This window comes from Heterodontus francisci, chromosome 19 (genome assembly GCF_036365525.1).
Source record: "Heterodontus francisci isolate sHetFra1 chromosome 19, sHetFra1.hap1, whole genome shotgun sequence".
In the NCBI taxonomy this organism is placed as follows: Eukaryota; Metazoa; Chordata; class Chondrichthyes; order Heterodontiformes; family Heterodontidae; genus Heterodontus; species Heterodontus francisci.
In genome coordinates this window covers 77,088,041-77,103,606 of record NC_090389.1, presented here as the reverse complement: position 1 = coordinate 77,103,606, position 15,566 = coordinate 77,088,041, and the positions used below count along the sequence as shown (strand labels likewise).

The window sequence follows — 15,566 nt, the reverse complement described above, 5'->3', positions numbered from 1 at the left end:
CTCTCACCCGACAGAGCTACAGCATTCAAACACGGTGCGGCACTACACTCTCCTGCAGAACACCACAGACTACCGCATTCTGCTGATGGATGAAGATCATGATCGCATGTATGTGGGCACCAAGGACTATATCGTCTCACTGGACCTGCACAACATCAACCGGGAGCCTTTATTAGTAAGAGAATGCAGTAAATCTATTTGGTGCAAACTGCGCTCCTTAATCTCCTCCTAAACTCCTCTAATTTGTACAAAATACTTAAGATAGATCGACACATCCAACACCATCTTGTATTGTAACAGTAATATCGACACAATGTGAGTATTATCACTAGGGCCCTACCAAATTCACAGCCATGAAAAATGTGTCATGGACTGTGAAATCGCGGGTCCTCCATGAAATCAACCATTTTGTGAACTCTGCGCATTTTATTCATTGACGTAAAGCTCACCTCGCTGTTTGCTGGGCGTGTTGCGAACATTGCACATTTTAGTGATTGACACAAGGTTCACCTCGCTGTTTGGTAAATGAGGGAGGGCTTCTGGTGCAGTTTTGAGAGAAGTCTCAAGTATTAGCAGACAAGTGAGAATGCCAGAATGAGCAAATCAAAAACGGCCACAACCATTACTGTAGCACATCACGAGAAAGAATTTGGAAGCTAAATTCTGCATGTCGATGGTGGTTTACTGACTTCAGTGAGTAAAGAAAGTGACCTGTTTATAGTCAGATTTTTACAATAGCTTTAGAGTATACAATAAATTCCATTTGAAACCAGAAACCCCCCTTGTCTTTTTTTTGTTTTAAATAAAGATCATTTTCATGGTTTGTAGCGACACTGTGAAAATTATGATTTAAATACATGAAATTGCGAAATTCATGATTCTTTAAATGTCGTGACTGTGAAATTTGACCATGAGTTTGCTGGGTTCTAATTGTCACACATTGTGAGAATTATCGACACAGTGTGAGTATTATCAACACAGTGAATATTATCACAGTGTGAGTATTTATTTATTTAGAGATACAGCACTGAAACAGGCCCTTTGGCCCACTGAGTCTGTGCCAACCATCAACCACCCATTTATACTAATTCTACATGAATCCCATATTCCTACCACATCCCCTCAATTCCACTACCACCTACCTACACTAGGGGCAATTTACAATGGCCAATTTATCTATCAACCTGCAAGTCTTTGGCTGTGGGAAGAAACCGGAGCACCCAGTGGAAACCCATGCAGTCACAGGGAGAACTTGCAAAGTACTCCGCACAGGCATTACCCAGAACCGAACCCGGGTCGTTGGAGCTGTGAGGCTGCGGTGCTAACCACTGCGTCACTGTGCAGCCCCTATTATCAACACAGTGTGAGTAATATCACACAGTGTATTATCACAGTGTGAGTATTAACACAAAGTGTGAGTATTATCAACACAGTGGGAGTATTAACGACACAGTATGAGTAATATTACATAGTGTGAGTATTAGCGACACAGTGTGAGTAATATCACACAGTGTGAGTATTAGTGACACAGGGCTGGATTTTATGTTGGGCAGACGGGAGCTGACCAACAATGTAAAACTCGGTGGCGCACCCACTTCCACCTAGCTCGTGGATCTGTCCCGCATTTTACGGGCGCCCGGGCTTTAATTGTTCCGAGGCCACTGCTGGGACTGCAGCCCAGTCGAGGACATGGAGCCAGGAGTGCAGGTAAGTTTGGTTTGCCTCACCAGGGGTATTTGGTCGGGCCCTGACGAGGCATGGGTGGTTGTTTGGGGGAAAGGGGGTATCTTGGGTCCTGGGGTGGTTGGGGAGGCGGGGGCGGCATTCAATTGGGCACCCTATGCCCGATTGTCAGGCACCCCCTCCCCCCCCCAAGGTGCGCTGAGAGGCCACCAAGATTCACTGGGCAGCCTTTCCTGTCTCCAGGATGCCCGCTTGCCATGAGTAAAATCCCCGTGGAGGGGGCAAAGGCCCTTAAACAGCTGTTAATTGGCCACTTAAGGGCCTTGATTGGCCTGGTGAGGGTGGCCCCCCTTTTGCCCCTCGCCCTACATAAAGTGGGGTGGAGGCGGGAGCGGGTTGGGAAGGCCTCCCGGAGCCTCCCGCTCCATTTTACACTGCCCCACCACCATCATCCGGCTCGCTGGGGTGGCGTAAAATTCCGGCCACAGTGTGAGTAATATCACACAGTGTATTATCGACACAGTGTGACTATTATCAACACAATGAGTATCATTGAAAAAGAGTATTATCACACAGTGTAAGTATTATCAACACTATTTTCGCACAGTGTATTATCAACACAGTGTGAGGATTATCATACAGTCTGTATTATCACAAGAAGAATGAAGGCAGCAGTTAGAAAATTTTGTTCTGTCATATTGAGGGTTATTAGAACATGAATGTTTTACTACAAGTGACAATTAAGGCAGGTTCTATAGATTCACTAGAAAGGAAATTAATTGCAAATATTTAAAAAGGAAGACTGTTAAAGGATATGGGGAAATGCAGGAAAATCGAACTAGACTAGACAACTCCAAGTGAAGAATGAGCATCAACCAGTACAGGCCCGCTGAGATTTGTATTCTGTAATTTCTACAATTCTTTCCATGAAAACCAATGTTGTATTTTATTTCTTTCAGATTCACTGGTCTGTCAGTCAGCAAAGACGAGACGAATGTGTTCTTTCTGGTAAAGATCAAAACGTAAGTGCTTGAACGATATAACCTTTCTTAAAAGCAAAATACTGTGGATGCTGGAAATCTGAAATAAAAGCAGAAAGTGCTGGAAAAACTCAGCAGGTCTGGCAGCGTCTGTGGAGAGAGAAGCAGAATTAACGTTTCAGGTCAGAACTGATGAAAGGTCACTGAACTGAAATGTTGACTCTGCTTCTCTCTCCACAGATGCTGCCAGACCTGCTGAGTTTTTCCAGCACTTTCTGTAACATTCTTTCTTCATTGAGTAAAGTTCCACAACTATTCAAAGATAGTTTGCCCTTCACAAGATCACAAAAGGACTAGCAGTTATACAGGCTTTATCACTTCCTCAGGAGGTCCAAACCAATACATTACTTTTCATGTACAGTCACTGTTATATAGGGTAAAGATGGAGACAGGTAAGGGGCTGAAGCAGCAAAGATCGATCCATTTATGATGGAGAATAGTTGGCCAGCACATCAGAGTTCTCTTCTCTTGGAAAAAGTGCCATGGAACTTTTTTTCCCCTTCCTGTACATCTGAACAAACAAACTCAATTTAATATATCATCTGAAAGACAGCACCTTCAACACACCCTCACTGCCACACGGAAGTGACAGCCTCACTTGTCAGTACAAGTCCTGGAGTGGGGCTTTGGACCCACAACCTTTTTAACTCGGAGGCGAGAGTGTAACCAACAGAGCAAGACTGGCACTTTAATAATTGCATAACAGATCGCGAGCACAGTCATCTTTTTAATGCCTATTGTGTTACTCTGTGTCATGTTCATACAACCATAAAATGCTCCTTTTAAGCAAGTGATATTGTTTTATTAAATTGCACCAAGCAACAGAAAATGCCTGAGTAATAATTCAGTGTTACCATTGGTTCCACAAGCTCCATTTCCAGGATCGCATAATGATTGCTTGTTAACTTACCCCCTATTAACACTGATGGGCAACTACTGACCCCTATTTTATCAGCTTTCTAATTGAGGTCCCCAGATGTGAATAACTCCTCAGTTATTGGACTTCTGTTCAACTATCATCAGACTTATGGACATTTCTGGATTTACTGACACTGACCGAGATTTTATCTGGGTGACAGGGGTCTCGACCACCGGCAAAAACTCCGCCAAGAGCCTCACGTCGCCTCCTCCGGGGAAGGCCCACCAAATCAAGTGCCAATTAGGCACTTAAATAGACAGCACTGGGCCTTCCCCGGGATCAAGGACCCAGGTGACGGAAGTCCCGCCTACTAAGAGCTGTTGGCCAATCAGAGGCCAACAGCTCTTTAACTGTGCAGCACCACCGCCTCTGCGGTGTCTGCTGCCGGTAGAGCACCCACCTGAGGCCCTGGACCCAGGCGGCCCGTAAGTCAGGGCAGGAGGGGTTTCGCGGGGTGGGGGACATGAGGGAGGGAGGTGTAGGTGGGTCAGCAGCAAGAGTAGGGGGGTGATTCACAGAAGCACCCCCCTCCCACCCCATCCCGCTGGCGGGTCCCTCATTCAGGTACTAAGTGCCTTTTAATGAGGGACCTCCTCCCACGCACCCCCCCACGCACCCCCCCCCCCCCCCCACCACCCCAGAGCCAGCAAGCAACCTGCATGGGTTTGCTTAGCGTGCTTCCCATGCAGTGACAGAGCTGCCCGCCGCTGGGCTAATACCCATCCCCACCACCATCCCACCCAATTATATGCTTTCCCTGCCGCCAAACCCAACATGGGGAGAGCATAAAAATCCCCCTGTCATTTCTGCTGCTTGCGTATGAATAAAAACTTTTCTGCAATGATAGCATGCGTTGTCTTTCACCAGTTAGGGCAGGGTATACTAAAGAATGTATTAATACTTGTTGGTGTGTCCACACACAGAGAAGTTTTAATAGGCATGGCCTATATAACCCACCATCAGCCATCTATATACAAACCAATACCAGGCATTTCCCTTTAAACCATTCTGCCTGCCAGCTAGCCAGCCTCATCTCACAACAAAAACTTACATTTACATAGCATCTTTAATGTAGTAAAACATCCCAAGGTGCTTTACAGGAGCATAATTAGACAAAAATGGACACCAAGCCAAAGAGGCCAAAACCTTGGTCAAAGAGGTGGGTTTTAAAGAGCATCTTAAAGGAGGAGGGAGAGGTGGTGAGGCAGAAGGTTATAGGGAGGGCACTTCCGAGCTCTCTTTACCTTTTCTGTGGTCCCTGGCTTAGCAACACTTATTGCCCTTTCTCATTGCCCTGAGGATATTAAGAGTCAACCATACAGTGGGAGACTGGAGTCTTATGTAGGGGTGGCAAGCTCACCTTCCCAAAAAGGAGATTAGTGAGTCAGTTGGATTTTTATGAGCAGCCTTCATGGTTGAATTTTCTAGTGTGAAAAACAAGAAGGGAATTGGAATTTTGCTATATTTTTGATATCTGTGCTCCTGCAATTCTGAAAGGATTTGATAAAAAGACCCTTGAAAGACGATAGCATGTTCCTCTCACTTACTAGAAGATACTACTCTCACAGGAGAAAAATGGCAGCATCTGCTGGGTTTCAGGTCTTGTCTTTTCATCACTGCACATCTGTCCTGATTCGGGATTTGCTGACTTTTCTTTGCTGGTGAAGGTCATGTACACAGCAGTCCTACAAGAGAAAAGAAATAAACAAAATAACATGCATTTATATAGAGCCTTTCACAACCTCAGGATGTCCCAAGGTGCTTTATAGCCATTGAAGTACTTCTGAAGCGTAGCCACTATTGTAGGAAATACAGCAGCCAATTTGCACACAGAAAGCTCCTGCAAACAGCAATGTTGGTAATGGCCAGATAATCTGCTTTAGCAATGTGGGTTGAGGGATAAATATTGATCTGGACATGAAGGAGAACTCCTCTTTTCTTTGAAATAATGCCATGGGGTCCTTTAGCTGAGAGGGCAGACAGGGCTTTGATCTAATATCTCATCTGAAAGACTGTACCTTCCACCGTACAGCACTCCTTCTGGAGTGTTAGCTTAGATTTTGTGCTGAAGTCCCTGGAGTTGGACTTGAACCAATGACTGCCTGACTGAGAGGGGAGAGAGCTACCCACTGAGCTACAGCTGACGTCCAAATGGCCATTAGCAACCACGTTCACTTGTCATGCAGACCCCCACCTGCCAAGAATGAGGCATATTAATTTCGTCATATGAACAATGATTTTAAACTGTTGCTGGAGTGAAGAAATGACTCGTTAAAGAGATCATCAGACTTTTGACTGGAGAATATTTGCATACCAAGAGATGGTGCTTATGGAGACAAAGAACTACTCCCTGATCCAGTTAACCCAAATGGATTTTGCTCACCTGACATTGAAGGTGTAAGGAAGCACATTCCAGGGACTGCTAAGATGATACAATCCACAAAGCCAGGACTGGTTAAACCAGCTGGTCACATGACTAACTGGCTGGTCCAGGTTTTTTGAACTAGCCACAGGACAGTTTGAATTCAGAAGGCAGTTTGCAACTGAAGTTGGAACAATAAAGTCTCTCTTCTGGCTGTCTCTCTCTCACTTTCTCCCAAGCCACCAGTCCCACAGAAGACACGTAAACCTGAAGAGAGAAAAGACTCCAACATCGAAACAAGTTAAAGCGTGAACTGGGCTCCAACGAACAGCAGGACTTACCGGCAACCAAAGACTCCACCTTGAACTCAAAGGACTGTAATTAAAATCCCGATATTGCCTCAAACTTTTCCCCTTTATTCTTTTCTACTTTTTCTGTCTCTATCTGCTTGTGTGTATGTATCACATATGCATGCTAGCATGGTCGCGTCGCATATTTGTAATTGTTAACCGAATTAGAGTTTAAGATTAATAAACTTCCACCTTTCTTGCTTACATCTAAGGAAACCTGTCTGATTTCTTCGCCTTACAATTGGAGCAGTGAATAAGGATTCATGTAGGGGGAGCTAAAAACATAGTGTTTTAAAATTAAACCCTGTTACGGTTAAACTAGGCAAAGGCTGAGAGGGAACCCCTAGACCCCTTCTCACCTTGCATAACAAGAAATCTCAATTCAGGGGGAAAAGAAATATAGAAAACATTGCTTAGTGTTTACTCCTCTGGGACAAAGAAAGAAAATGCAAGCAGTCTGCCGATCCCTGAAGTTTTTGCGTTCATCGCAGGGACTGATCCATCCTTTTAGACAATAACATGGATGGAATAATTGAAGGTCAGTGACGTGGAAAAAAGCCAGCTGTCAGTGGTTGTATCAGGCTCTCCAGGGCCCTGGCATTCCGTCTCGTTCTTCTCCTTCTCACTGGTGTTCAAGGTGACACGCTGCTTCTTTTCAACTAACACACCTCTCTCTGCCTGACTCAGCAACAGGGAGAGCAGAGGTGCAAAAACAAAGAAACCTTTAAACCATCAGAGCCGATCCCTTTTTCTCTCCTGTCTCCTCCTCTTGGTTCACTCATCCCTCAAAAGTAACACAGCTGACAACCAGCTCGCAGGAAAAATAACCAAGCCTGTAACCCGATCCTCTGAGAAAGTCCCAAAATCAGACGTTTACATCCTGACTGACTTTTTGTTATTAATATTTAGCATTGTTACAAATGACAGAGATACAATGTATTACCTGCTTAATCACTTTAAATATGCTTTTTGAACATTTGATAAGCTCTTTGTGGTGTAATTGTTCCTGTCAAAGTGAAGGATGATATTTGCTGAGGAAATAAATGTTTCCCATTTTTTTCACAACCCTAACTACATAGAGTACAGCATGGTTCAAGTATGATGTGGAGGTAATATGGTTTACCATGTTGTTACGACCAGGTGAGAAAGGTGTCTAGGGGTCTTTTGCTGTCTTCACCTCGTCTTATTGTAACAGGGTTTAATTTTAAAACACATTGTGTTTTGAGCTCCCCCTTTGTGAATCCTTGTTCACAACTTTCCAATTCTAAGACAAAGAAACCAATTCACACAGTTTTTCTGAGGTTTAAAGAAGAAAAATGAAATTTTATTAAAATTTAAACTTAAACTTTAATACGGTTAACGCCTAGGGATATACGACGCGCCCACGCTAGCATGCACACGCGATACACACATGCAAATAGGGACAGAAAAGAGAGGAAAATATAGTAGAGAGGGGTTTGAGGCAATGTCGGAAGAGTTTCGTGTTTACTGTGCTTCGAGCTCACTTGATTGTAGGTAGTCTTGCTGTTCATTGGGGCCCATTGTTCCTTTTAAACCGTGTTCAGGTAGGAGACTTTTCTCTATTTGAGGTTCATGTGTTTTCACAAGATTCAGTTATATGGGAAAGAGATGCAGGCAGGCAGGACTGGAGAGGAGGTTCTGTTCCAACTGGGAGCACACGGCTTCTTTTTCAGTTCAAACACTGTTTTCTCCAATTTAAAACTCTCAGTTCACACCTCTGCTATACCAGTTAGTCATGTGACTAAAACTGGTCAGACCACTTCTTCGATGTATTGGGGAAGCAACGACTGGGTCCCCATTGTTCCAACACTGTCTGGTACTATGCAAATGTCTTTCCAGTCAGGGGCTTGCAATTTTAAGTTTTAATGTTCATGTGGCGAAATAATGTGTGCCTCAGTCTTGGCGGGGACGGGGGCAGGGTGGGGGTGGGGGGTTTGCCTGACAATGTAGGTAGAAAATGGCCTGAGGAGAGTGGTTCCCCCCATCATTACTGTCCCCTTTCAGTTTCCCATGTTGCGGACACTAGTGCTCATTGTCCCAGACATGGTTTGTGCTCCAGCTTTAGGTCCTGCATCTATAATTACCTCTAGACTTGACTATTTCAATGTACTTCTGGCTGGTCTCCCATCTTTGCATTCTTCACGTGCATAAGCTTATCCAAAACTCTGGTGCCCATATCCTTACTCAAATTGAGCCCTGCTCACCCATTGTCCCTGTGCTCACTGACTACACTGGCTTCTGATCTGGCAATGCCTTTCTTTTAAAGTTCTCACCCTTGTTTTCAAATCCCTTCATGGCCTCAATCCTCCTTAGGTCTATAACCTCCTCCAGGCCTACAACCCTTCAAGATCTCTGCGCTCCTCCAATTCTGGCCTCTTGCGTATCCCTGATTTTAATCACTTAACCATTGGCAGCCATGCCTTGAGTTGCCTAAACTCTAGAATTCCCTCCCTAAACCTCCCCACCTCTCTAGCTTTCTTTCCTCCTTTAAGACGTTCTTTAATACCTATCTCTTTGACCAAACTTTTGGTCACCTGTCTTAATATCTCCTTATGTGTCACGGTGACAAATTTTGTTTGATAACACTCCTGCGAAGTGCCTTGAGATGTTTTATTGCACTAAAGGCACTATATAAATAAACATTGTTCTTGTGTCCACGAAGAGCTGGACTAGGAAACCTGACTGAGCATTGGTGCTTGTTTCGTTTGGGATTATGGGAGACCGCCAACTGCGTGTTGACTCCTGACGTTTATGATGGTTTCTTAGCCCAACAGCAGAATTGTGGATTTACAGTTTTACTCGCAGAGTGAGTGAGCTGGATGAGCATAGCAGCTGGCAGATGAACAGGACCTCACACAATCCAAGCTAAACAAGTGTCAGGGAACACATTCCTAATGTGTCTGTCTTGATATCCTCAATGGGTACAAGACCAGGAAAATTCTACCTTTAGTTTCAAGAAGTAAAAGACCAGTCTTGTGTGCAAACAGTGCCTGGACCTCCACATAGGACAGGATGAAGGTGATCACCATCATCCTAACAGAGAGATAACGCTTCTTTATCTGTCTCAATGCTAGCTTAAAACCCAAGTTCTAGAGCTGAGCAGCCACAGTTCATGCACACACTGACATTTGAACTTGCAGACATTGCTACTTTAACAAAATGCTACCCCAGATTTTAGCTGGGAGCATTCAACATCACTATCACAGAAACTATTTTTAAATGATTGCTCATGAAATGATAAGCGTTTCCTTTTGTTTTAATTCTGTCAGGGTGAGTGTGCAAATTTCATCTGCCTTATTGAACCTTGGAACCGGACACACCTGTACGTCTGTGGGAGTGGAGCTTATCATCCTGTCTGCACATATGTGAACAGAGGACGCAAGGCAGAGGTAAGCAGCTACTAACAAAGTATCATATGCTCCTTCACTATCTTAGAATGGTTCCTTTACACAGGAATTGCTAGACATAAAAGATCAATCTATTCGCCTTCTACCAACCTGGTAATCGCATGATACACCGGTAATGGAGTCACTGGCTAAATGTAACAATCTCTACCAATTTGTCTACAACAGATCCAGACATGAGGTGAGAGAAAGTCTCAGTGCTGAAGAACTTTGGGAGCCATAGGTCCAAAGACACCTGTTCCTCCCAAGCATTCTACAATTACCATACATCACTTCTCAAATTACTCATATACTGTGTCCTAAAATATTATTTTCTGAAAGAAATCTATCCAATTTACATTGGAATGTATCAATACAAACTACTTCCACGGTCTCCCAAGGAAACCTGTTCCATAGATTTACCAGTCACTCACTGAAATAATGTTCCAAAATATTAGTTTTGAATTTACCCCACTTTTAGTGCAGGCTCTGTCCTTCAGTTCTACTGATCTGGACAAGGTGAAACAGCTTGTCATGGTCTACATATCTAGCCCTTTAAGCATCCTAAAAAGAGCAATCCTATCAACACAGCTAATTTACATAATTGTTTCTCATCATCCTATCCCACCATTGCCTCAGTCATGCTGGTTTCTGTCTTCTGTGTCCAATATCTTCTTTTACTGTGGCGACCGGAATTGTACTCAATATTCTAGGTGCGGTCACACCAATGATTTATAAAGTGCAGGAATACCTCAGTACTTGGGCTCCATAATGACCTTTTAATACATCCCAACATCTGATTTGCTTTATTCACTGTCCCCAAGCACTGTTGTGGTAGCTTCAATTTATTGAGCCCCTGGATCTCTTTCATTTTCCATCTATGTTATTTTCATTCCATTTATGTAAACTAGGTTGTTCTTGTCCTGAGGTGAAGCAGTTTGCATTTCTCTACATTGAATTTGTTCTGCTACCTGTCTGCCCAATTCCCAAGTATATTCAAATCCCCGTACCACTATCCTCTGGGATCAATCCGTTGATTAATTGTATATCCACTGTAAAATATTTAAACTGATTCCTGCTTTATTTTCAGTACCAGCCTTTCCAGAGGAACTGTATCAAAGTACTTATGGAAATCCAAGTACACTGCATCCACGGCCTTACCTCTATTGAGCTCCTTTGAACCACCTCAAAGAAAGCCAGTAAATCAGATTGGCAATGTCTTTTTTTTATTCTTTCTTGGGCATCACTGGTAAGGCCAGAATTTATAGCCCATCCCAAATTGCCCATGACAACTGAGTGGCTTGCTAGAGTCAATCACATTGCTGTGAGTCTGGAGTCATATGTAGGCCAGACCAGGTAAGGACAGCAGATTTCCTTCCCTAAAGGACATGGGTGAATCAGATGGGTTTTTACAACAATCAATGATAATTTCATGGTAGCATTATTGAGACTAGCTTTCAATTCCAGATTTTTACTAATTAATTGAATTTAAATTTCACCAGCTGCCATAATGGGATTTGAACCGGTGTCCCTGGCATATTAGCCTGGGCCTCTAGATTACTAATTCAGTGACATTGCTACTACACCAGCTCCCCTTTATAGAATAGTACAGCACAGAAGGAGACCATTCTTTCGAAGAACAATCCAGTTAGCCCCACTCCCCTGCTCTTTCCCCATATCCCTGAAATTCTTTTCCCCTTCAAATATTTATCCAATTCTCTTTTGAAGGCTACCAATGAATCCGTATCCACCATCTTATGTCAGGCAGTGCATTCCAAATCCTAATCACACACTTCAAAAAAGGTTCTTCCTTATGTCGCCAATCCCCTTAAATCTGTGCCCTTTCATTATTGACTCTTCAGCCATTGTAAACAGTTTCTCTTTATTTACTCTATCTAAACCATTTATGATTTTAAACACCACTATCAGATCTCCTTTTAGCTTTCTCTGCTCTAAGGAGAATAACCCCAGCTTCTCCACCCTATCCACGTAGGAGCCCGTATTGGCTGTCTTTCATGGTTTGATTTCTATTCAGATGCTCCATGATCATACTTGTTAAAAAGGGGCTTCCTTTACATTGCCCACATTTACTGTGTCATTATATCAGATCTGTCAACCAGATTTCCTTCTTTTTGAAATATATTTTGTATTTTCTTCCTTTTCTTTTCTTTTAGGTTTTCCTGCAGTATCCAATGTTCACTGGACGGCAGGTAACCTGCTCACAAGCCTCCCCTGTCTGTTATTGGTTGCACAGATTTGTGAGACAACCCATACTCTGCCCTAGTGACCCTTGTGCCACTCATCCCATCTTTCTATGGTGGAGAAGTGCCTGACCTCTGGATGAAGTCAGGCCTGCGCTCAACACTTGAGCATGCACTTGGGGCCTGGTCTCTGCTCAGGTTCTACGACTCTGCTTTCCGGCTGCTCACTATTCAGTGCCTGGCCTCCACTCAGGGCTCGTCTTAATAGCATGGCTGAACTTGGAAGCTCGCCCCTTGTTGGGGTCAATTCTCAAAAGTAAAATACTATTGTTGCTTGCTGTTATGCCAGGCATGCATATGAAATATTCCCTGTAACATCTAGAGCGTAAGCAGTACCTTCAAACTTCCAGAGATAGAGAGGCCAATTTTCTTGGCCTTCCCTCCTCTCCATACCTGCCCCAACAACACTCTGAGTGCTGGACAGGTGCTGCATGCCCACACTATATTGCATCTGTCCAGGTCCCAAATGCACCCTAGCGCAGCTCACTCCTTTCAGGGCCCTTGCATTGGGAAATGGAATAGGAACAGGAACACAGCCCCCACAACCTCTCCACACCTGCACCTGCAGCTTTGGCTGGAAGCCCTAGGGCCTTCTGAATGCAGTTGGAGAACAGCAACCAGAAGGCCTCTGGGCTAAAAATAAAGTGACATGGTGCTTGGAAAAAAAAGTAGCCCACCTATCTTTTGGCCTGTCTTCCCCATGCTGCCTGGTCTGCTCAGAACCTCCAGTCTGAAGGAGTCTACAGTGAAAGCCCACTGCCAGCATCTTAGGATGACAGTACAATGGGCTACAGGACATCAAGGTAGAAGAGCGGGCTCAGCATCCCATCCCCACCTCATTACCTTTGCAGCACAGGGTTTGCTCTGTCCCTCTGGAGATGCCATGGAAATTGAGGTGCAGCATAAAGGATGGACTGTGACCCGATGTAACAGGTCTCCTTCCCCTTTTACCTGACCTTCACTCCAGGACATTGGGCATTCCTGGGGTAGGGGGCGGGGGTGCGGGCAAAGGTCAGGGAAATTGGCGTGTGAAAGTTTACAGCATTGGAGTCTGAGATTGAAATATTCAAAAGGCCGAATAGACAGCACTCCTGAATAGATCAGATTCCTCTTGAGCATCAAGGGGTGCCATTTCAACACACAAGCTGCACAGTACTAGGCTGGAAAGAACCGTTAGCCTTTACCCAGTGCGCACCTATACATGTGCACGTGTTGGTGCAGATGCAACTGAGCTGTAAAGTACCCGCCAGAAATGGGTTGTTGGTTCTTTACCCAGTGTATATGTGCAAGAGTTAATGGAGACAAGCATGAGCTGCACACAGCACCAGACTAGAGTGAATTGCCAGCTTTAACCAGCGTGTAATGTCGATTTTTTGAATCAGTGCATCAGTTTGGACTTTCTTGTTAGCCAACAGCATACCAGCTCATTTTCAGATCCAGCCCACAGCTGTCAGCAGAGGAGTGAAATTATATTTTCGTGGGCTACACATTTTTTTTCCTCCAAGCCTTATCTTTCCCAACACTCTTGTTTGACATCTCACAGGCGTTTTTAAAACAGACCCATGATATTCCCACAGAAATCAACCTTTCATACAGCACTGCAGAAGTTAAAACCAGTTACTCACTGATCAAAAGTGGAGCTGGTTGTTCCTACACGCTTGTCACGAATGTATCTGGAAATCCTACATCACTGATTCTTTCAGCAAGCTTGTGTTTTTGTAATTGTTACTGCCCAAACCGTGCTATCCAAACACTCCATCTGCTGAGTGTTGCCAGCTCCTTGCGTGCAATATTGGGAAGTAGCAGGCTGGAGGGTCTGCTTAAGAAGTAAATCAAGATTGGTTTTTATTCAGGTGCAGAGTACCCCTGCCAGCTGAGGCGTTACACTCTTGCCAAGTACCTACTTGAGGAAGGATGGTGATTACGCTGTTGTCCAGATGTTGCTCTTTGACTGCGGAGGTTTGTGTGAACCTTTGGAGGATATTTAGAAAGGGAGCAGAGACCGGCTTCTCCCAGTAGTGCTCCTGTGGCTAATGGTAGAAGGGAAACAGCATCTTTTATGGGTGACGGCTGGGAATTGCCATCAATTTTTTTCTCACTTGCATGTTTGACAATTTTTGAAACTGGATAGCTAGAAACAATACGTGGGATGCCAGAAGTGCTGCAAATTTTACCCTGAGGGGGTCTGGGCCGAGGTAGACCTACTTATATCTGACAAGCTGCCTGATTGCTGAGACAAGTACACCATCGTCTGCGAAGAGCATGCTTTGAAAAAAAAAAGGAAAATTATCAGATGATGAATGGCACATGAGTGTTGGAGAAAGCCTCAGGAACATAAGCAAACCAATACCTCCCCGGCCATCTCCACGCCCTCTTATGCTCCACGTTATGCTTATGTCAATGTGGATCATGTATGAACTTGAGAGTGAACTGTTTAGTGTAACCTCATCCCATTCTTCCCATCACCAGACTCCCATTAGAACAGATACATTAGTGTAGCTCCAAAATATTTGCAAATCTAAAGCTGATACCCACAAAGCAAGACCGGTCAGTGAACACAGATACAGTCTTTAAACCTCTACTAAACCATCAGAGAGAAACCATTGGGAACATATATATACACTCCTTCCACCTACACTAAACTATCAGGGAACACAAATACAATCCTTACACTCATACTAAATTATTAGGGAGCACAAACCCAATCCTCACCTTCCTACTAAACCACTAGAGATCCAATCCCTGCAGCCCTACTAAACTCAGGAAGTTCAGATACAATACTCATTCCTCTGCTAAACCAGCGAAGTGCATATCTATCTTCCTCTGCATCCTTATTGGATTAAGCCAGTGATCCCTAACAATCAGCAATCTTTATAAAGCCACTATAACACACGATTACTGGGGATATGGAATACATTCCTGTGGACAGTACCAAACTACCAGGTTTTTACCACATGTATTCGGAAAATGGGTCGAAATTAGTTTGACATTCATATCATGCAGGACCTGGCAGAGGGGGAAGACTTTAGTTCCTCAAGTGCAGGCTTGATTCCAGGCATGAACGAGAATATCTAGCCCCTCAAACAGAACAAAGTTTATTTTAGACGTGGCCATCTTTTTGTTTTGCGCAGAGTATAGCCTGTGCTTTGTCATTTCAGAGTACTGCTGTCTCTTCTCTGATTTGTCACTGTGGAGGTGATAATACTCCAATGTCAAATAGTGGTAAATATATAAATTAATTTCTTTATAGACTGCCATGTGTTGAGTTAAAGTATATAACCCCCTGACTAATAACACTGTTTTTGGGAGCTTTATTGAAAGCACATTAGAAATTGTTTGGGGGAAAACGTAATATAAATAGAAGTTTTACATTTTCTGTATTAGTGAGGGAGCCACGAACAACATGTGTTATATGGTTTTATGAGGGCTTGGCTATTCAGAGGGTATTTTAGTGGGATTCTCCATTAATGAGGCATAAATACTAGAGGTTGTAGACCATCAGTTGGTGTTGTAGTTGGAGATGTGTTATAGAAAGAGTGTGTTACTT

The 15,566-nt window shown here is 43.9% G+C and overlaps 1 protein-coding gene across 2 annotated transcripts in view; it reads left to right on the top strand.

Annotated features, from left to right (window-relative positions):
• The window catches only part of sema3fb (sema domain, immunoglobulin domain (Ig), short basic domain, secreted, (semaphorin) 3Fb), a 212,583-nt gene that overhangs the window by 146,296 nt on the left and 50,721 nt on the right, over nt 1-15,566 (top strand). For both annotated transcript variants that reach the window (XM_068052040.1, XM_068052039.1), the window contains exons 3-5: nt 15-175; nt 2,643-2,705; nt 9,645-9,764. In XM_068052040.1, the coding sequence (XP_067908141.1) occupies nt 15-175; nt 2,643-2,705; nt 9,645-9,764 (344 nt within the window). The remainder of the gene's footprint in view (nt 1-14; nt 176-2,642; nt 2,706-9,644; nt 9,765-15,566) is intronic.